This window comes from Brassica napus, chromosome C3, assembly GCF_020379485.1.
Source record: "Brassica napus cultivar Da-Ae chromosome C3, Da-Ae, whole genome shotgun sequence".
NCBI classification, from domain to species: domain Eukaryota; kingdom Viridiplantae; phylum Streptophyta; class Magnoliopsida; order Brassicales; family Brassicaceae; genus Brassica; species Brassica napus.
Window position 1 is genome coordinate 53,358,886 of NC_063446.1, and position 21,849 is coordinate 53,380,734.

Consider the following 21,849-nt stretch of genomic DNA (forward strand, 5'->3'; position numbering starts at 1 on the left):
TATCCCATAAGTCTCCCGCTTGCGAGTCACATCCGAGATTCTTCTCTTGAGGCTTCCGATATCATCAGTTATTCTGTATGAATCCATGGTCTCGCCGAATATTTTGATTAATCTCATCAAGCCTCGTCTTTGTGATCTTTGGACAGTTTTCAGGTTGTAGCAGTCCAAAACGTCTTCAACATCGTATGCTATGTCTAAAACCAGTTTTGTCCACTCTTTTGAGACCTCGTCTTCTTTTTCACTTCTTTTAATTTTTTTACTTTTATAATAGTAAAATATTATTTTAAGATAACAACATAATATATAAGAATCATCGTAATTATTTTTAAAAAAATATATAAGATTTTTAATATAAAATTCATTTTATTATATAATAGAATATATATAAAAATTCATTAAGGGTAATATAGACTTTAGCCACTCTAATTTTTAACGTTAGAGCTTCGTTGCGAAAAATTATTTCGCAAATAATAATATAGATTGGGATTAGCGTTGCTTTCTAAAGACTAGGCATAAATTTCAATTTTTTTATTAGTTAAGGTATGTTTTGGCATGCAATAAGAGTTGGGGTATGTATTTTTTAATCGATCCCTAGTTCAGGCATGAATTTCAAATTTTTAATTAGTGAAGGTATGATTTGACATGCAGTAAAAGTTATCCTTAGTTCGGGCATAAATAACCCGTTTTCCCGTTTGTGTCCTTGTGTCCCCTTCCAAGTTTCGGTAATAAAAGTAAAAAAAGAAAATCGAAGTAGACGTGAGACCAACTTAGATTCTCATTTGTAAAATTTTCATACGGAACTTTCGTCAAAGTTTGAAATTTATTCATGTATATGTTGAACCAGTCGTATATATTTTGAGATGTGGTACTCAATCCCAAACTTACAGATTTTTGTAAATTGGAAAGTTTTAGGGGTTCAACGTAACCCAAATCTCAAAGGACAAATTTTCAGGAATGGTGGTCGTAAAGAAGCTCAACGCAGTCTCTCACTTGAACTTATAAATTTTAAACAATGGAAGTTAAGGAACAGAAACTCTATCCCGATTATCCGCATAACTCAACAACGCAAACAAAACACTAACATCAACCAAATTATTTGAAAGGAAACAAAAAGAGAGAGAACAATTGCAGAAGGACTTGAACAAATAGGGAAAAGGTAAGCCTGAAGTGGGTTACACGAACTTACTTCTCGTTATCTTAATATCTCTCTCCAAAACGGAAAAACAGAGCACCAGTTCCATTGTTGTGATCTACAGCATACTCAGCTCGTACCAAACCCAGCTTCACTCCTACACCGTATGATGAACCTTGTCCCATCCTCCTGTAGACTGCGGTTGGGTTGCCCTTCACGTCCTTGGAGCTTCCCAGATCATTTCCATGCTCAGCAAATGCATAGACATGCGTGTTCTTCACAGGTACTCTAATCTCAGCACCAAGCTGCAATCCATTAAACAAAAAAATCCTACACATGTTTTGGGGAAGTATAATGTTTTTGTTTCGTGTGTTTGTTGTTTTACCTCAAGGATGTTTCTCGCAGCACCGAGCTCGCCCATGTTGTAGCCACGGACGGAATATGGACCTCCAAGAACAAAGGCGTCGTAGCTCGGAAGGTCACCAACACAGCCACCGTAATGTCCGTGGAGGACTAGAACCGGTGGCGGTGGCTTCCCAGCACCTTCTTCTACTTGCTGCAGCTGAATGAATCTTGTCAAGGTCAATTGGTGGCGGTTGAAGAAAGGGAATTTGCTTCCAATTCCCAACCCTTGATCCACCTGCGATTAGCAAACAACAGAGTTTAAAGCTTACAGAGTATACACATGACTTAGCTTCAATGAGTAAACAAACCTGAAACACGTTCCTCTCTCCAACAACAGCCCCATTGACAAACTTGGTATTGTCACGGGTGATGTTGGCTTGTAGAAAGGCCATCCGGTCAATACCCGTACCACTGAGAGTTGTAGGAGGTCCATCAGCGCTGATTCCTCCACTAGGTAGTAGTCTCTGACCATTTGCAGCGATGTGACTGCTTTCATCTCGAGTTGTTATCTCCTCCATCACAAGTCCATATGTAAACTTACTCTGACGGGTGAAGTTCTGCATGAAAACATATGTTTGATTTTTTTAAGTGTTTGTAGGATAGAACAAGCTGAATATGGCACTGAGTATTGGAAAGCTTACCTCAGTTATGTTAGCTTTCACACCAGCTCGATCGACCCAAATTGGTGGCACTTCCTCAACACCTGGTCCTCCAGTGAACACTGGGCTAAGTTTGCGGCTGTTGAAGCAGCTTGTTTTGAATGTACGGTTACGAGGATTGTAAACACCGTCCAGATATGGGTGTACATACTCCATCTTAAACGAAAGATCATCCTGCACACACACAACGAACCAGTGATAGATGGATGGTGTCAAGAAAACAGTTTGAGCTAGAGATTTATCAAATATCCGAGCTGACTACACTTACCTGAGGATTCAAGAAGTTGCTAGTGGTCACTGAACCCATAAGAGACCTGTTAAGACCCTGGATGTTTCGATGTTCGAACGTAACAGACCCACCTGGTTGGAATGAAGCCTGATGCATATACACAATAACGGAGTAAAATCAATCTGATTTTCAAAAGCAAATTTACTTAATTCCAATAAGGAAGAACTTCATACCAACGTGGGAGCTCCTCCACGGCCAGGAACTATACTCCACTCGGTACTAACTTCAGCTGACTTCTGTTCGAGCTCTTTCAGTTTGATCTCAACGATAATGCCCCCTTCGTTTTTCTCATCTGGGCGTGGATTCACTTCAATGTTGGAGAAGAGCCCTAGTGAGTTGATGTTCCTCAGAGCTTGCTTCCCAGCTTCAATGTTAAAAACATAGCCTTGGCGAAGCTGTCAACAATTACATAGATAACTATCACCAAAACTAACTTAACAAATGATACACATGAGATTTGTACAAGCAAAAAAAAAGACAAATTAAACTACTTATCGCCTCAACAAACCAACGCATCAATCATGATAAAGTGAGTTCATTTAAGCTATAAAAACCTTTCACATTCATTAGAACTAATAGCAAGTTCGAGTCAAACTCCATCAATTTATAGCGATCTATCTATGGGGCCATCAAAGATACTGTCACAATCAATGCCCACATCAAACAATGAACTAAAAATCAACAAAAGAAACATACCTGCTTGGGCAACTCCCTGCGCACGACAGGAACTTGAGTGTTACCTTCAACCACATTACCAAGCTTATCTTGATACTGAATAACAAGCTGAGTGATGTCTCCCTCCACAACTTCACAAACAACCTCCTTAGTATTCAAATTCCCAAAATTCACAACCTGAGCACAGGCATACCCTTCATCATGGTACCATTTCTGAACACGATCTCTAATCTTCTGCAACAGCCTCGCACTGACTTTCCCTTGATCCCTCAGCATCTGCATCACCTCTCCATACACAGGTGCAGGCAACAAACACGGCCTAGCCCTATCAATTCTCCTCTTGTAATCCTTCTCAAGGCTCCTGTAATACTCAAGCTTCTCTTTATCAGTCATGTCTGTATCCATCTCAATCGGCTTTGACTGCACCATCAGCCCCACGTTGATACACCTGAACCTATCAGCGGACTGCCACGTGCTCTCCGCGAAGGAGATGGTGACTCCTAGGGTTCCGTCGGGTTTAGTTTTCCCTTCTAAATCGACTTTCTCGAACATCCCGCAGGTAGCTAGGGTTTCGAGCTCCTTCTGGAGCTGAGCTTTGGTGTAGACTCCGCCTGGACGGATCGAAACCATCTCGAAGAAGGAGTCTTCAGTGCCGATCGAGGTTTGTCTCCTCCGGTCAAAGAACACAATGTCGGAGACTTTGTACTTTTTGAAACCACTTAACTTGTTCAATTGAACCACGATGTTCCCTGGTAAGCCGTGCGAATCCCAATCCGGTGACTGTTCTTCATCAGCGACTGCAGGCGCCGGAGAAAACAATTTCCCCCAAAAACCACCGTCGTCTCCATCTCCTCCGCCGCCTCCACCACCGAATCCGCCGAAGTTTCCATCGCCTCCTCCTCCTCCACCGCCGCTTAGTAACGACGGAAGATTCGAGATTCGGAATAGAAAGAAGGAAGCGGCCGAGGAGACAGAGGCTACGGCGAGAGGTTTGGCTAGGGATTTAAGGAGAGAGTCCTTTGGGGAGGGTTCTGTATCGCGGCTAGGTAAGCTGCTGCATTTTATGGATGGAACGCGAGGAGATGGTGAGGAGATCCGGGGAAGGCGAGAAGAGGAAGGAGCTCGAAATTTCCTACGGGGATAGATAGAATTAGGGGTGGTGGAGCTTGTTGCCGCTGCTGGGATGAGCTGCCCGTTGACGGAGAAGGCGGCCATGGCGGAGAAGAGTGAGCAAAGATAAGGTTTTAGAGAGACGTCTGCTGAAGCTTCGGCAAAGGTACCTACCTACTTTCGGGTTTTATGCAGATCTTTTAGACTTCATTTCGTTTTTTGTATTTACAAAAACACAACATGACGTTTATTTAGTAAAACCAGCACGCAGTTTAATTCAAAAGGATGCGAAACTGCGATGGATTGATGACAAGTTTGCGCACGTGTGAGGCAACTTTACTCGTGTGATTGGGTAGGTAAGCTGCGTTTGGTTCGGCTTTTTTCGGTTTTGAATTTTTCAAATTTTAGAAAATAGACTCTACTTGGGACCGAGATATATTTTGGTATGGATTCGGTTCAACTTCTTTGGAAAAAAAATATCTCAGTCAAATGTAGTCGGTTTTCAGGTCCGGGTTGACACAATTTAATTTGTTTTTTTTATCAAATTTAATTTAATAGAGGCAAATATGTTTTTTATCAATTTAATTTAATTTGGTTTACATTTGATTTTATACTCAAAAGCTTCGATTTTTTAAAAAATAAAATCACTATATTTTTGTTAGATTTGATATATTTTAATTATTTTAGAATTTTGTTCTTTTGTTATTTTGGTTCATCTAACAATACTAAAAATAAGATATGCTCAAAGGAGAGGCATGCCACATTATTTTAAAAAATCATCTAATAAGAGTTTTCTAATTTGCCACGTCATTTGCTTAAGTCAATACAAACAATACCGAGCCATATGTCTGGACTCATAATCCTAATAATTCGCCATAGCCCATTTAAAGTCCACCTTACCTAACCTTCGACGCAAGAAAAGATTCTCTGGCTCTTCCACTTCCATGCTTATCTGAATTTATTATCCACTCCACGTCCTTCAGTTCTGCTCTTTACTCCTTTCATCCGAATAACGTTATCGTTCTGATTCCTTTTGTTTATCACCTTATATAAACCCCTTCACCACCAATCTCTGCCCCTCGCAGAATTCACCAGAAAAAACATATACAACAAAGAGAAGCTCGAATCAAAAGTTGCAGAGAAGCAATCAAATATCGATTCGCAAAAGACGAATCTCGATGAAATCTAGGCGTCCAATAAATAGCTGAAGAAACTGACCTAGAGTGGATCAGACTCTCCCTTAGATAACATCCCTTTTTGAATTTGAATCCTAGCCGGTTCGTTCAGATTCTAGGTTTTGACGTTAAGATCCGTACGAAACTTCATCAAATACCGTGAAGGAATAGAATTGACGAGCTGGAATCCCGTCTCCATAATCATCCGAAACACGTCCACCAAACCGCCTTTCTCTGCAGTGATAATGTGCCTGAAAATGTCTATCTTAACAAACGGGTCTTTCTGATTATCAGGTATGCTCCATTTTGCCCTGGAAACAATACATGTAACAAATGCTTCGGAAGTTATTTCCATCTCTGGATGGGTTTTGTTAGAGCTCTAGATTGAAAGATACACTTATATTCCTAATTCAATTCCGTTAGGATACCCAAAGTTTCAATAGTCTTGGATATATTAGTAATTTATTTTTTCTATTTATATCTTATAACGCACTGACTGGTGTGTGTTTGTGGGACTATTTCACCACGAAAGATGATGCTGTTATGCCAGTCCTCATGAGAAAGATGATATAATCTCTTATTGCTAAATTTGTGATTAAGAGGTTTGCCTTTTTTCAGAACCACTTTTGTTATGAAAGTTAGAACTTCTCTAGACGGTTTCTTTGTGTTTTATTTAAGTTAAACGCAGTGATAGCATTGCAGGCCATGTAACCGATGTGTTGAAGGGTTTGCTCACAATTCCAGGGTAAGATTTGGTGGTTTAACACATGAATCTAAATCTCTGCTGTTTTGTTTTTTTATCCATAAGCTTACTCTTTGGATGTTTGGTGTAATCAGTGGCTCAATAATTGCGATTGGGAAAAGGAACTACACCACTTTCATACTTCTAATGGTTTTGGTCTTGCCCATGGTTTGTACTGTTTCTCTCAACTACTTAAAAAGAAACCTATAGCTCATTCAAGTTCAACATTGATTGGCTTTTGTTGCAACAGCTAATGATAAAATGTGGAACAGCCATGCTATATTTTTCAGATGTTTTGTGGCCAAGAAAGGGACGGAAACCAAACTCAAGAGAAGGCTTCATGTAGTGTTTCCTAGATGGCCTCTTCCTACAATATATGTATGCTCTTCACACTTGCTTATTTCTCATAAAATCTAATGCATTTTCTCTTGCCTTATGAAGTTTGTAATGTTTTGTGTTCTTACTGGTTAAGTTGGTTTTGTTAACGGCCTATGTTTCAGCAGCCATGGGTAGCTATTCCTCTTTCATCTGGTTCTCATCAGGAAGGTAACTCTTACAGTCTTCTACCCATAAAGATAGCAAAATTACTATGTTTCAGATTTCGTTCTTTAACAAGTAATGCTCAAATATACTTGCAGAGGATGAGAACATATGACTACATATTAGCAATGTGGGAGGAGGAGAATCACTTTACAGAAGATGAAAGCTCCAATTTTGATTCGCCTGAAAGACCAAGACAAATGTTGATCTCAAAGTTTATGTTCAAGAAAGCACATAATGTGAATACATAACTCTTTTTCAGTTAATATTTTTCTCTTCTCAAATATAGTATTCGGGTCTCAACAAAATTAGCAGAGACCATCCAGAAACATAGAAGGAGATTGGCGTTCAACTTCTTCCATGCTGATCAACAAGGAACCATGTTTCCATGTAAGCATAAATCCGTGGAAGCTAATCACTTTAAACTGGTATCGAGGCTGATGACCTCTGTGGAAGAAGACAGACTGTTCTATTTTAGTCCAGGAATCAATGGATCAAACTCAGACAAGACTCTAAAGTTCGTAACCTCTGGTCTTTCTTCCCAAAAAAGTAGTGCTTCTGAAATCTGTTGACTCATCGGATCAGAGATTGATGATATGGTGACACCCAAAAGGATTTACCATAATGAATTTTCACAATTCAGATTGGCCTTTATCAAGAAAGAATAAATATGTTAACAATTATAAACTCCCAATAAAAACCAATTGTATTAATCAACATCTTTTTCGGAAATTAATTAATTAAAACAAATATAAGTTACAATTATTTAAAAAACAGAACTGATGGCCCATCATGTTATTTATATATAAACATTTAATGCTTTTTTAATAACTCAAATTTTTTAGATCAATCAAATTTTAACATTTAATCCAGCAAGTCATTCTAAATAAGCATATAATCTAAAAGTTGAATCACAAAAAAAAATACTCACTTTTTCATAAAAAAAAAATATTTAATAAAATAATAAAATATACATATAAAATTAATAAAATATACATATAAAATTAGTCTGTGGGTTGCACAGTGTCAGTGTCAGTAACTCATGTTTCAGATAACTCCTTCATTTGATTGTTAGTAGAAAATAGATATTGGCTGATTTAAAAGTTAAAAATAAATTTTAGTTATTTGTAAATTTAAAAAATTTCATAAAAACCCAAACAAACACCATAAATGAATCAAAAATATAGTTTAATTAATTATTTATTCAACCTCTCCACCATTTATATATATATATATATATATTATTACAAAGATAATAAAATTTAATTTCATATCCACTGTTAAGTAAAACAATACAAAAGAAGATAAGTTCAAATTTGTCTAATGGTTTTATATCTATAATCAATCTAAATATATTTAATACGATGATCAGTGGGGAACCAGCTTAATCTTTCACTAGGGTCAATTTCATAATAAACATTATTACATGGGTCATTAAGCTAAATTTATAGCATTTTCTCAATTTTTTTCTTCAGTATACAAGTAAATATTTTTTTTTGCAAAAACCATGTGGGTCATATGACCAAGAGGTGGCTTTGCCGCTGATGATGATAGAATGATAGAATTATATTTATATATAGAAAAACCCCGGGCGTAGTGTGGAATAGCCTCTAGTTTTGTTAAAGTCAGAATAAATAAAGAAAATAATTCAACTTCTAAATAAAAATGGTGTTTAAACATCCCACAAGCCAATAGAGCTTGATAAAAAAATTGAACAAAGCACACAAAAATAAATTTAATATGTATATCTAATTAAATAAATTAGTTTGAATACAAAAATTAATATTACTTTTTATTGAGAATATATATTAATCCGCACAAGGTGCGGATCCACACCTAGTTGCAATAGTAATAAAAATTGTGATAATCTTCACTTTCTGTAAGACAAGTTGTTTCTTTACTATCAATATAAACCTCGATTGTTTGTAAAATGATTTTTTTTATTTGTGTCTGTGTTTCTTTTTTTGGATTATAACTTACTTTCATAATCGGTCAATATTCTGGGTATAACAATCAGAGGGCATTGTTTATCCTCTTTCATAATGAGCAAACGCTACAATAAACAAGGAAAATAAACGAGATAGAACTTCAAAAGAAGTTGACAGCAAATTCAAGACAAAGCCTGAATACGTCGATAATGCTTTCACGACTAAGTCAGATAGCTGGGAAATAATCACATAAGGTGATGGTGCAAGCCAGTTCGCACCTACAAAAAAAAACAAGGTTATCTCAACGACATCTTCTGCCCCCGACTAGATAGCTATGCAAAATGAAAAATTGGTGAAAAAGCTGGAACCAAAGTTCGGCTTCCTTTCATCAAAAAGAGGAAAAGTGGTGAATTCTTCTCCTCAAGAAATGAGGATGATGTATATAAACAAGATTCTGGTGAATACACCGGTAAATTCTTTAACAAAAGAAAAATATGTCATTAATTTCAGATTAAGGTCCAGGTGAACCCACTGGAAATCCTTCGTAACTTATTTGCCACACAACTCAAATCATCAGCAGCCATAACCATGGGCTAGAAATCTGGTGGGTCAATAAGTGGTTGAACAGAATCACTAACGTAAAAGAGCTAGGCCCAAAAAATTTAATGTTTCCGACAATCAGAACAATCACTGCTTGATCGGGAAATTCAATAGATTCGCATATTCGCTGGAGTTTTAGAGGTAACTATCAGTTAAGAGTAGGGATGGTATATAGGAATTTTAAGCTCAGTCCGGCTATGAAAAAAATATATATCCATTCCTATTTTAGCCCTAATAGTTTATCAAAGGGATGAGCCCAAGTTAACCATTTCATAATATATTAAAAACACAAGTAAATATTTGTTTGTGTACCAAAACACAAGTATTATTAGCTTATGATTTAAATATATATAATAATTTTATTAAAAAAATCTATATAATACAAGAAAATTATATTTATGATTTTGGCAGAAAAAAACTTGAGTTTGCAATTTTGGTGAAAAACTCAATTTTGCGAATTTGGTGGGAAAAATCGATTTTGTAGTTTTGTCAGAAAAACTCGATTTTGCAATTTTGGCAGGAAAACTTGATTTTGCAATTGTGGCAGGAAAATGTGATGTTATAATTTAGCGGAAAAAATTGATTTTACGGTTTTAACGGAAAAATTGATTTAGCGATTTTCAACGAGGAAGCTCAATTTAGTGGTTTTGGGAGGAAAATTCAAATTTGTGATTTTCTCGGAAAAAACTCGATTTTGTGGTTTTGGGGAAAATTTAGATTTTGATGTTTTGGGAAAAAAAACTCAATTTTGCGGTTTATGCCGAAAACTCGATTTTAGCCGTTTGGGCTATAAAACTTGATTTTTCGGTTTTAGCCCGAAACTCGATTTTGTAGTTGTGCCCCCAAAAACTTGATTTTGTATTTTAACAGTAAAACACTGTTTTACAGTTTTTGTGGGAAAACTTGATTTTTCAGTTTTAGCAAGAAAACTTGATTTTGTGGTTTCTGCAAGAAAATTCGATTTTGATATATTTGCGGAAAACTATACTTTTGTTATTTGGTTTGAAAATTCGATATTTCGGTTTTGATGAAAAGACTCGAATTTCCATAATCAAACACATCTAAGATTTCAATCCCAATATATAAAAGGGATCAAGGAAGCCCTCTGCCACGTCGGATTGAAAAATCAGCCTATCAGATATCATGTTTTTGCCATGTCATCATCGAACTGGTCTTAGATTTTGGGGTTTTAACATTTTAAACGGTCCAATTCAAGCCATGTCACGTGTAGGAAGCGTAAATTTTTGATCTTCTCCGACTTTTCGATTTCATCGTCACCGATCAAGATCTCTCCACTTCGCCGTTACTGTAACTCACTTTTATGAATCTATTATGCTCTTTAAACCTTCTGTAATGGTTTCGTTCCACTCCCCCCCCCCCCCCCCCCCCCTCTTTCTCATTCTATATAGAGAGATTCATCTCATAATAAATCCATCTCTAAACGAAAACCTCCACTGAAGAAGCTACAGCTACGGCCATTAAATCCACCGGGAATTCACAAGTTGTGAACTCCTGGTACAGAAGCTTCTTACTGATGGAAAATCCGGTACCGTCCAGTCACAAGAAAACACTGAGATGTTTTGAGAGGCTGTGAGTAAATTCAATAATTCTTTTACTAAAGTTTGAATCTTGGAACATGAATCTTTGAATTGTGTCTAAATCTAGATGTTTTGTTCGTTTCTCTCGGTATCAGACGAAATCAAGGTTGAATATGTTGATGTGAGCCCTAAGATGACGTTGCGTATGCATCTATGTTCCCTTCTCTTCAGTTTAGCCTTATTATATTTTTGTTTTTATTGTATAAAAATCATCCCTAACTTGCAGTTTTTTCCCCACAGATTTTTGACACTCTTTTCTTTACATACTATGCGTATGAGTGTGTGAGCTAAGCTTGCTTGATGAATTGTTTGGCAATTGGTTACCTTTTGATTAATAGAAATCTTACTTTTAGATACTAATTGCAGGCTTACGTCTGCCCACAACAACCATACGTTTATTCCCTTGTGAAGCTTCCATGGCGGCGGCTCAAAGATTTAATCTGTTTCCTCTGCAAGCTTTTCTAGCTCATCTTCCTGTCTCCCTAAGTAAGCTGACCCCAAAATGACATAGACTACTACTACTACGCATGATCTGTTTCAAAACATGATGTATAGTAAAGTTAAGAATTTTTTTCCTCTTTGACAAATTTACGGTGATATTTTGAAAAACAGATTTGTGAGGGAATGAAAACATATATGTGGTTCATACGCCTGCCATTCATAAGCAGTACTGAAAAATGAAGTTAAGAAGAGAAACCTTATTATAACCTTTGCCTTCAATTTCTTCAAGAGTTAGACTCTTTGTATCATGCACAATGAAGTATATGAAGAGAAACAGAACGCATATCACCCAAATCCACAGATCAATACTCAAGCTCCTGCAGAAAAAAATACCATGTGAGCTAAAACCTCCAAAACTTGATTGTTCGTATTTATAGTGATCTGTAGCTCAGAAACAATATTTAATACTGATTTGGTCAGCCGAGAACTAAATGGGGGAACATCTAGAGGGAGCGTCTCGATAGATCTGCAGTGCGGGTCCAAGCCATGTTCAGGTCTATGAAAGCTCAAGACGATGAAGCTCATGTAAGATTATGTTTTGATTTTATCATTTTCTGAACCTCTCAGTTTAGAAAACACACACACACAGACTAAATGATACTTGAATAAACAGAGAGTATTTGTTTATGGCGTGATGCAGTTGGAGTATGAGTTTGCAAGATATTTGGTCAGAATGGCGGCAATGAGATGTGAATCTAAGAGAATATGGTGTCGAGATTATATTAACGGAAAGGGTACTCTCCACCTTCGAAACTGGCTTTGGATCAAATATTATAATCAAATAGTTGAAGATAGACTACTGGTTTTTGTCTTTTTGTTGAAACAACTTCTCAGACTTGAGTCAAGGTATTGTTTTAGTATATCCATGTTGTATTTTGGAGATCTTTTTGGATCATTCACTATGGTTTTGACTATGTTTAATGATTCAATGTATTGTTTTTTTTTTAATCAGAAAGAACTAGCTCAAATATTTGAGAGAGTAAAGTCTCTGGATCTGCATCCTACAGAACCATGGCAATTTCAAGCATTTGATTATTCTTTCATGCAGCTTAGTTGTAGTGATTGAAAGACAACTTTAGACTACTTGGTATCCTTAATTTTGTGGAGTAGAAGCATGTATGTTGTTTTTATAGTTTTTACCTTTATTTTCTACTACGCATGACTTGGGAACTGATATCACATTATCTTGCAGGTTTCTAGCAAGTTTCTGTTCTGGAACTTTGTGTATTTGGAACTACCAGACACATATGGGTGAATAATTTTATTTTCTTTCTGTTTTCATATGCACTATTATTAAATGGAAAAAAGTTGCGATGAGTAATGATCAAAAGTGCAATTGGAAGATTATTGCTTCTATGAGGTTTCATAAAAGAAAAGACTAAGGTTTTTGAGACGATGCCAACATTCTTAATTTAGAGTCATTGTTGGTTTATATGTTTTTTTTTTTTTGTTCACTGGGCGCTCTCTGGAATCCCGGAGGAGTCGAACCCGTGTGCCTTGGGATCCAGTTCACTCTAGTGTTTTACCACTAGGCTATTCTGTCCCGGCGTTGGTTTATATGTTTAAATATCAAGTTTTGGTAATGATTTGTTTAAAAAGTTTGTTCTTTAAAAAAAAAGTGTGTTGTTTAAAAAAAAAAGGTGTGTTCTTTAGTTTGGTTTGGTTTGGTTTGCACAATGATAATTTTTTTTGTGTTTGGATCAATTTTTGATTCAATACTATTTCTATTATGAAAGTGTTCAAGTTAGTATTAAAACTCAATGATTAGTTGATGATGTGAAGTTGATTACAGAAAAAAGAACTCAATGAATCTCAAGTCAAAGTTTAAACCAGTTGTAAATTTTACAATTGTTTTATACAAAACCTATAAAAAAATGTATTTAAATCATAACTAAGTTTAGAGATTTTTTTAATCCTACTTATAATTATATATATGACTTCCAATAATAAAAAATAACAAATTGTGAGTTTAAACTATTTTTAAATTTATTAGACAAAAGATAATGAATATATGCAAACAAATTTAAATTTTTTACCAGTTGAATAGTTTAAAATCGACAATCATGATCATATATAAGTGTCAACTTTTATAAGTTAACTAAAACTTATACGAATACCCCGGGCATTGTCCGGGAAAATCCCTAGTACCAATAAAAACAAGAAATACTAAAACTCAGTAAAGAATTAAAAAGTTATAAATGGAAGATTATGAACCAAACCAAGAATCGAGGAAATTTTGAAAAGCTATGAAAATGTTTCTGTCTCACATAGAGGCAGAGATATGTTTTTTGGTCATAAGAAAGTCCAAAGACTTGCTTGAGTTCTTAGAAGAATGCATTTGTAATGTCTGCTTCCACTATTTTTTTATGGCAAACTCTACAAACGCGACTCCTATATATGATTCAGCTCAAAACGTCATAAATTTAGGGCAAATACTTTGTCTTCTTTTAAAAATGCCTCTTCAATTAGAGGCCATGGCTATGTTTAAGCAACTTTTAATGGTCTTTCCAAGAACCTCGGAGACACAAGATTCGTGGACATGCACACCTTTCCTTCTCCTATATGTATCTTATGCTATTGTCTGAGACTCAAAGTTCCAAACAGAAAATTTTACAATACTTTTTGTTTTTTTCTTCAGATGTCGCCTCAACTTGATCCGGTAGCTGAGCTTGAAACCTTAAAAACACAAGTTGATCATTCAGGAAGTACGAGCTTCTCGAGACTTATCAAAAATGATCCAGTTTCACAATATCTATATATTTTGTTTGTTTCTCAGTGATTTGATTTGATCTTCTTCCTTCAGCTGGTGAAGCTGGCTCACCGAGAAAGGAAAATGAGCATCATGGAGAACATTCCCACCATAAGAAATCGTTGTTCTCCAAAATGAAGGATAAGGCTAAGAAACTTCAGCATAGTCTCAGCGGCAAGAGGAGACATGATGAAGAAGGTGGTGATGCAACCATGTCCCCGCCATTTGGCAGATTAGAAGACCACCAAGTTAGAGAAGCAGGAGGTTATGCGACACTTTCACCACGTGACAAGTCCAAAGATCATAAAGAAAGAGAAGGAGAAGTAGAAGAAGAAGATCCAGAATATCTTGGAGCCCCAAGTAAATCAAATTAAGCAAAGCTCCATAAAAATAACCAATTTTTCTTTCTTCTTCTTGAAGTTTCTTAAGACTGATCGATCTCTTGTGTGATGATATTTTATAGTGTATGAATCAAAGAAGGCACCTGAAGAGTTAAAGGAGACTGCGAGGCAGCATCCCCGGGAAACTCCTGTGATCACTGAGACGAACGTTTTATCTGTTCTCCCATCCAAACACAACGCTGAACATGAACATAAAGATTGTTCTGGTTCCAACACAGAGTCGATGGCTGAGAAGACAGGGAAGCAGTACACAAACCAGGAAGCTATTAGTCCAAGCAAGACCGTAACAGAAACCGTAACAGAGACGCTAGCACCTGCTTATGCTAAAGTCTCTGAGGCTACTCACTCTATAACTAAGAAGATCCAAGACATGGCTTTTCCGGAGTCAACAGAGGCAGAACCAAAGACAAATGATGTTTCAGAAATCAACACTGCAGGAACTAACCAGCCCGCTGGCTTCAACACTAAGGTACTATAGAAGAACTTGTTTATGTATGTTGCATCTCCATACGTGTCTGCGCTTTGGATTCGGTCAATCATTGTATGTATGTTGCATCTCCATATGTAATTTGCTAACCAGGTATGGGACAAAGGCGTATCAGTGAAGGAATACATAAGCGAAAAGTTTGAGCCTGGGGAAGATGACAAAGCACTTTCTAGAGTGATAACTAAAGCTATCAGTCCTCGCAGAGCTTCCTCTGAGGCTGCTGCATTTGGTGGAGCCACAAACATGGTAGCTGCTTCAAATTCAGCAGACAACAAAGCTCCCCTTTTAACCAACACGAATGAAAGTGAGTTGCTCTTCTAGTATTCAAACTAAAACAATTTGATTTAACCATTTGACAAACCTTCATTTGATGAGTTTGTTGAACTGCAGTTGTTGAGGAAGAGAATCATGAGAAGATGCTTCAACCTAACTGAAGAACAAAGAAGGTTTCTTCAATTTGTGTTAACATCTACGAAGTCTCTATGTAAAAAGAAAAAGAAACTTTCTACTTCAGTCATCTCTTTTCTCTATTAGTTATTGTACCAAAACTCGGATTTCTGGTCTAAAGTCTGTTGTATACATATGTTTTTTTTTGTTTTTTCATTCATTTAAAATTTTTATGCTGAATTCAGCTAGGTGATCCAACAGATGAACCTAGGATGGCATTAGCTCATTAAAATCAATGTCCATTTGGAAGCCATAGAAACAAGATTTGCTCTGAAATTTATTAATCTCGTGAAATGTAGATTCATTGTACATACGTCATAAGTCTTCTATCGGAGGTCTGTTGTAGTAGACAGTCTTATAATAGTGATAACAAAAACAAAGGAACAAACGAAGAATGAATTAGAGGCAGCAAAATGTGGTTTTCCTTTTTAGATTAACAATCTAAAAGCATCTAACTGATTATATTTTTTTTTTGTCATCAACTGATTATAATAATGTTATATGATTTTATTTTCAAATTGTTTTGGCATTTTGAGAAAATGTCCAAGTTTTGAAAACGCGACTAAGCATCATGATTTTGCAACAGGTAATTTACCTCAAAAAAATATAAAATATATGTGGTTCGAGAACAGTATGCAAATTATGTCCGATCTTTACATAATTCTAATCCCCTATATATTAATTGAGAGTAATTTAAAAAAATTGTAATCTTAAATTTGTATTAATTAAAAAAGAGTCTTGTTTACGTGTCATTTAATTAGGCTATCAATTTGGCTTACGTGACGAATCAATTGAATAATTAGTAAGTCCAAAATCCAATTGGTAGAAAAACTTATATTAACCCAAACATAAATATATATAATAAATTTAATAGTCTCTCATTAACTTCAATACAGATAAAATTGTTTGCGACATATAATTGTGGTCGTCCAAGAAACATACGGTTTGCCCAAAAAGTATGCTTATAAAATATTATCTTTTATGATTCACAGCAACTTTTTTTTCATTTTCGATTTAATACAGTGCAAACAATTTTATTGTAATCTTTTGTTGTCGTTCTCGTAACGAACGCATTCCCACATATGATTCTTCCCACTGATTTTTTTTGTAATGAGTTATTTTTACAATGAGCAAGGTTCTTTAATAAAAGTTTTTCACCATTATGTATACCAAGTTGTCTCAAATAATTTCAGAGTAATGTTTTGTTCAAAACTCAATACATACCAACGGATGTTATAGGTTCTTTAACGGTCAAACTTATTTTCACGATATCAAAGACGATATGATGTGTTATAGGTTTTAGATTTCAGAGACAATGTGGTATAAGTTCTTTAGAGGTCAATTTTTTCTTTAAGCAAATCATAGAACGACTTAGAAGTAAGTGTGTTTTATTCAATAGTAACTTTTCTAATTTCTTTATTAAACCAAGTAGTAAACAATGAAAATTGTATAATATGGAAGGAGTATCATTGATTGTTATATATCCGTGTATAGAAAAATAAAATATATTTCAAAACAATAATAGTGGGCTTTATAATTAATATATGGTTTATACACTGTTGATTTTGGTTATGTGGCATTGAAATTTCAATTTAACCAAACCATAAATCAATCAAATAATTTCAAAATATTAATTTTATAACGAAAAACAAATCTTCATTAACCGTGTTACCTACTTTCAGAAGTAGTGTGATTTAGGTAGGTATATTTATTATATATATTATGTTTTTTATTTATTAAAGAAAAAATAAATATATAAAGCTTAATTAAATAAATATTATATACACCAAATATATTTGCTTGACACACAATTCTGTATGACCTATATATGGGAATTTATATTGAATACTAAACAAACTTTGGCTCCAAGTTATTGCCCAAAAAATCACTGTACCTAAGGAAAGAAATAATTATTAGGTTGCACGACAGTTAAAGCTATTATACCTTCACCTTAACCTAACTAATAATCTTATATAAATTATTGGTTGTACTCCAACGATATCATCATCATTTGATGTAAGCATATGTCTATCGGCGACAACATTTTGATGTATAATAATTTACATAAAACTATACTACTATAGTTTGATTTGGTAACACAGTATAAACCAAATAGATGTTACTTCTAGAAACCGTGGTGTATAGATATGGTTTTAGTATATAAATCGATCAAACCATATAAACCGAATAAAATTAATGATTAATTAAAATATACTCCATTAGTTTAATTATAGGTGTCGTTTTAGGCTTCGGCACACGGATTAAAGAAACAATTAATTTTGTATATTTCCTATAAAAAAAATACTATTAACTATACACCTAAACATATTTTTACCAATAGAAAAATAAATTTTGCAAAAAATTAATAAATTTTGCATTGAAAATCGAAAACGACATTTATTTTGTAACGAAACAAATTTTCTAAAACGACACTTAATATGAAACGGAGGGAGTAGTAGTATAGTTTTATGTAAATTACATAATATAATTATGTACATGTAGTTTATTTTATTTATATGATCTTGATATTTAAGACGTTAATTTGAATAATTACATTTTTCTTAAATTTATTATATTACTAATCATTTTTCTTTTCTTCTTATGAATCTATAATAACTATAAATTATTTAACAATTATTTTTAATAGTTAATTATAATAGAAAACATTCTATTTAAAATTATAGTAGTATATAGTAAAATTCATTTTTAATCATACAAAATTAAATTGACAAAATGTAATAAAACATAAATATAGTTTATGTTTTTTTGGTATAAACTAAAAACCGACAGTATATAAACCGAACCAAACCAAGATAAATATGATTTTAATATGGTATCTAATTTTTATAAACCAATATATCGAAAAACCAAACCATGCCAGACTAAAATTGAATAAACCAAAAACCAACAGTATACCAAACCAAAATAGATATGATTTTAATATGGTATCTAATTTTTATAAACCAAAATATCAAAATACTGAGCTGAGACCAGACCAAAATCTGGATTGAACAACCGTACTTTTGAATATATGATTTTTATGCATGTTTCAACCAACGCAAAGCGTGGATCTTATCCTTGTATATATATTATTATGACTTATTCGGGTTCACCAACCAATAGGATTGTGTTATTTCATATTCGATATCTTTTATGAAAGGAAACAAAATATTGTCAAGTTATATTATGTTTTTAAAATTAAAAGGTAAAAATAAAAAAAATAGTAGTAATTACAAAAAAAAATATTTTTAACCAGCAAAACAATAAACACTAAATCCTAATCCTTAAACCCTAAACCCTTGGGTAAATCCTAAATCCTTGGATAAATCTTAAACTCTAAATCAAAAACACTAAACACTAAAACACTCAAGGGTTTAGGGTTTAGGATTTAGGTTGTAGAGTTTTAGTGTTTAATATTTTTGATTTAGAGTTTATGATTTATCCAAGGGTTTAGGGTTTATGGATTAGGATTTAGGGTTTAGTGTTTTGCTGACGACGTTAAAAATATTTTTTTTTAATTCTTTTTTATGTAACTATTATTTTTTTATTTTTTTTACCTTTTTATTTTAAAAACATAATATAACTTGACAATATTTTATTTCATTTTTTAAAATATATCGAATTTGAAATAATGAAATTCTGTTGGTTGGTGAACCTTAGGTTCACCCTAGGGAGTGAACCCAAGAATAACTCTTTTATTATAACTGAAGTACATTTGACAATTTATTGGAAACATGGACAACATTATAAATCAGAATTGTTTGGAAATATAGATAGCAGTATAAATGAGTATTGTTTGAAAACATGGATAGCCGTATAAAAAATAAGTATAGTGTCCTTTCAATAATTATTACATTGACAATACATCACATCATTAATTATCCTTAACAATACATCAAATCATTGATTATATTACCATAAAAGCAATAGTGCAGATTTTTATTTATTAGTTTATCAACATTAATTATGTGCAAACTATAAAAATAAAAAAATGTAGTTTATTGTTAATAGTTTGGTTTAATCTGTTTTATTAAAACTTTTTGTTACTAAAGCTTTATTAGTTAATAGTTCAGTTTAATATGTTTTACTAAAAAAAATTTTATCTTAGTTCCAATCGGTGAAAAATTACGTAGCCAAACACATAATTCAAAGGCATAGTTTATGTGAACATAATAATAATTTAAATGAAAATAATTAAAATTATTACATTTATTGTTAATTAATGTTTCACGCCGTATAACTATTTTACTAAATAAAAAATTCTTTATAATTCCCTTATTTTACCTAAACATATAAAAAGAGCTTCTTTTTTAATTTATTTACAGTATGAGTTAGGTATTGACATTTGGGTACTCATTCAGGTACAAATTGTTTCTTTCGGGATCAATTTTTTTGGTTTTGAAATTAATTCCCACTTGGATATTATAAATTTATGTATGGGGTTCTAGCTGGATCCTTTTGGGTCTGAATGATTTTTATTCTGATGTATAGGAAAATAAAAATATCTAAATAACCAATATATCTAAAATGGGTTCGGATATTTGTACCAAAAATAATCTTATTACAAGATTCAGTCCGGATTTGTTATATACAATTAGTTATACGGCGACACATCAATGTACATAACACTAATCATGAAAAATGTATATTAATGTATAAAAATGTAAAAATCAAATATCCGATCAAGCTCTAGTCTAGTAATTATGTCTCAAGTCTTTTAGTATAACACTAGATTAAGACCCGCACCTTGCGCGGGATAAAAATTATATATAAAAATTATTTTATGTATTATATGTTCTTACATATTATGAAATAATAAATATATATTGAATAATTAAAAGTCAGTAACTATTACATATATAATTAAATTGGTGCGAACGTATAAATCAATTTTATTAATCCAAACAATTTTTTAAAAAAATTTGATAGGATATGTAATTAAATTTAAATGATATTAACATATATAGTATATTTTTAATATTAATGTCTATATTTTTTTTTAAATGATGCTTTCTACTCATATATTTTTTTGATCATTTGTATCTTTAATAGCAAAAACTTTAAATTACTGATAACAAAATTTTCATTGTGGGATTAATAATTTTAGTAATTGATAATTTTAAAAACATTTATCAATGTTAGTTCAAAACTTTGATCAAAAAAAACTATTCAAAGTAAATTTTGAAACTAAAATATTTATTTTTTCAATATGGTTTATAGTTTAATTTAGAATGATATATATACATATATATTTTAAATCTTAATGATTAATTAAATTAGACTTTTACTTATATGATTTTGTAATTATTTGTATTTTGTCATAACAAAAATTTTAAACCATGGATCGCAAAATTTGAATGTGAGACTTTTAACAGTTTTAGTAATTTATAGTCATTTTTTAAAATTCAAAATATAAAATATACAGAAAAATCTAAATTTTTATAATATGGTTATTGTGTTTTTTAAAAGTTATTTTAATAGTTTTAAATTAAACAAATTTGATAGAAGATACATTTTTTTATCAGATCTTTATTATTCAAAATCATTAATTGTCATATATACTTTATCCACATTAGGCAATTCCGTAATCTTTATTTAAGGAAATAATAAATGACATTAATAATGAATTTATGGTTAGTTTAATAAAAAGTTTATTATATAATTAGATGGACCAACATATTTCTCTAGTAATTCTAAGAATCATCCTAGTGATGACATGTGGCTACAAAAAGAAGTTGTAATGTTTCACAAATAATATATAGGGGATTCATCTTTACTTCACAAACTTATCCGAAGAGCCGTGCTTCTTACTAACCAAGTCACATACTCAACTGGGTTTTTACTTCCTTCACAAGTCTTTATATTCGACGAATCCTATAGTTTAACTTGCAGAGTTTACTCAACAAGTAGGATGAGATTAGAGTTGTGTACCACTACCGAATTATAACTCTTTTTCTCTACCGATTATATGGCTTTCATGATGCTTCACATAACTTTAAATAAATCTACAACGATCATGAGATAAAAAGTTGGGTAAATTTAGGATCGCATCTATACTATTAAATCAGAATTTTTTATAGGATTATATCCTTATTTTTAGAGTTATTTATATTTTCATGCAACTGCTTTTCTTGATTTTTTTTTAAATATTTTCACAAACTATATATTCGGCCAATCAGAAACAAGATGGTTTTAAAACAAGAAATGTCGAGCATATAATAAATGCATGTAAGGAAAATATCTTTAAATATAAAACTTTTAAACTCTAGAGGTCATGAGACTGGAATATCTTAAAATATAAATGCATGCTGGAGGAGGTAATGAGACTGGAATATCTTAAAATATAAATGCACGGCAAGAAAAAAATCTTAAAATATCTTAAAGTTGGTATTTTGGTAACTTAGAACACGA

General features: G+C 33.1%; 2 protein-coding genes across 2 annotated transcripts; one reads left to right on the forward strand and one right to left on the reverse strand.

Moving 5' to 3' along the window:
• Positions 1-986: 986 nt before the first annotated feature.
• LOC106376276 (protein TOC75-3, chloroplastic) lies at positions 987-4,448 on the reverse strand. Its single transcript, XM_013816344.3, has 7 exons — positions 3,182-4,448; positions 2,659-2,880; positions 2,465-2,572; positions 2,179-2,370; positions 1,846-2,094; positions 1,518-1,772; positions 987-1,437 (listed from the first exon to the last, which is right to left on the reverse strand). The coding sequence occupies exons 1-7, from the start codon at positions 4,373-4,375 to the stop codon at positions 1,198-1,200; spliced, it is 2,460 nt and encodes an 819-aa protein (XP_013671798.2). The 5' UTR covers positions 4,376-4,448; the 3' UTR covers positions 987-1,197.
• Positions 4,449-13,813: 9,365 nt separating this feature from the next.
• On the forward strand, positions 13,814-15,688 carry LOC106375163. The gene is made up of 6 exons (XM_022698258.2): positions 13,814-13,918; positions 13,993-14,059; positions 14,158-14,463; positions 14,567-14,973; positions 15,085-15,295; positions 15,382-15,688. Exons 1-6 carry the CDS (start codon positions 13,829-13,831, stop codon positions 15,423-15,425), a joined length of 1,125 nt encoding a protein of 374 aa, XP_022553979.2. The 5' UTR covers positions 13,814-13,828; the 3' UTR covers positions 15,426-15,688.
• The last annotated feature ends 6,161 nt before the right edge of the window (positions 15,689-21,849 follow it).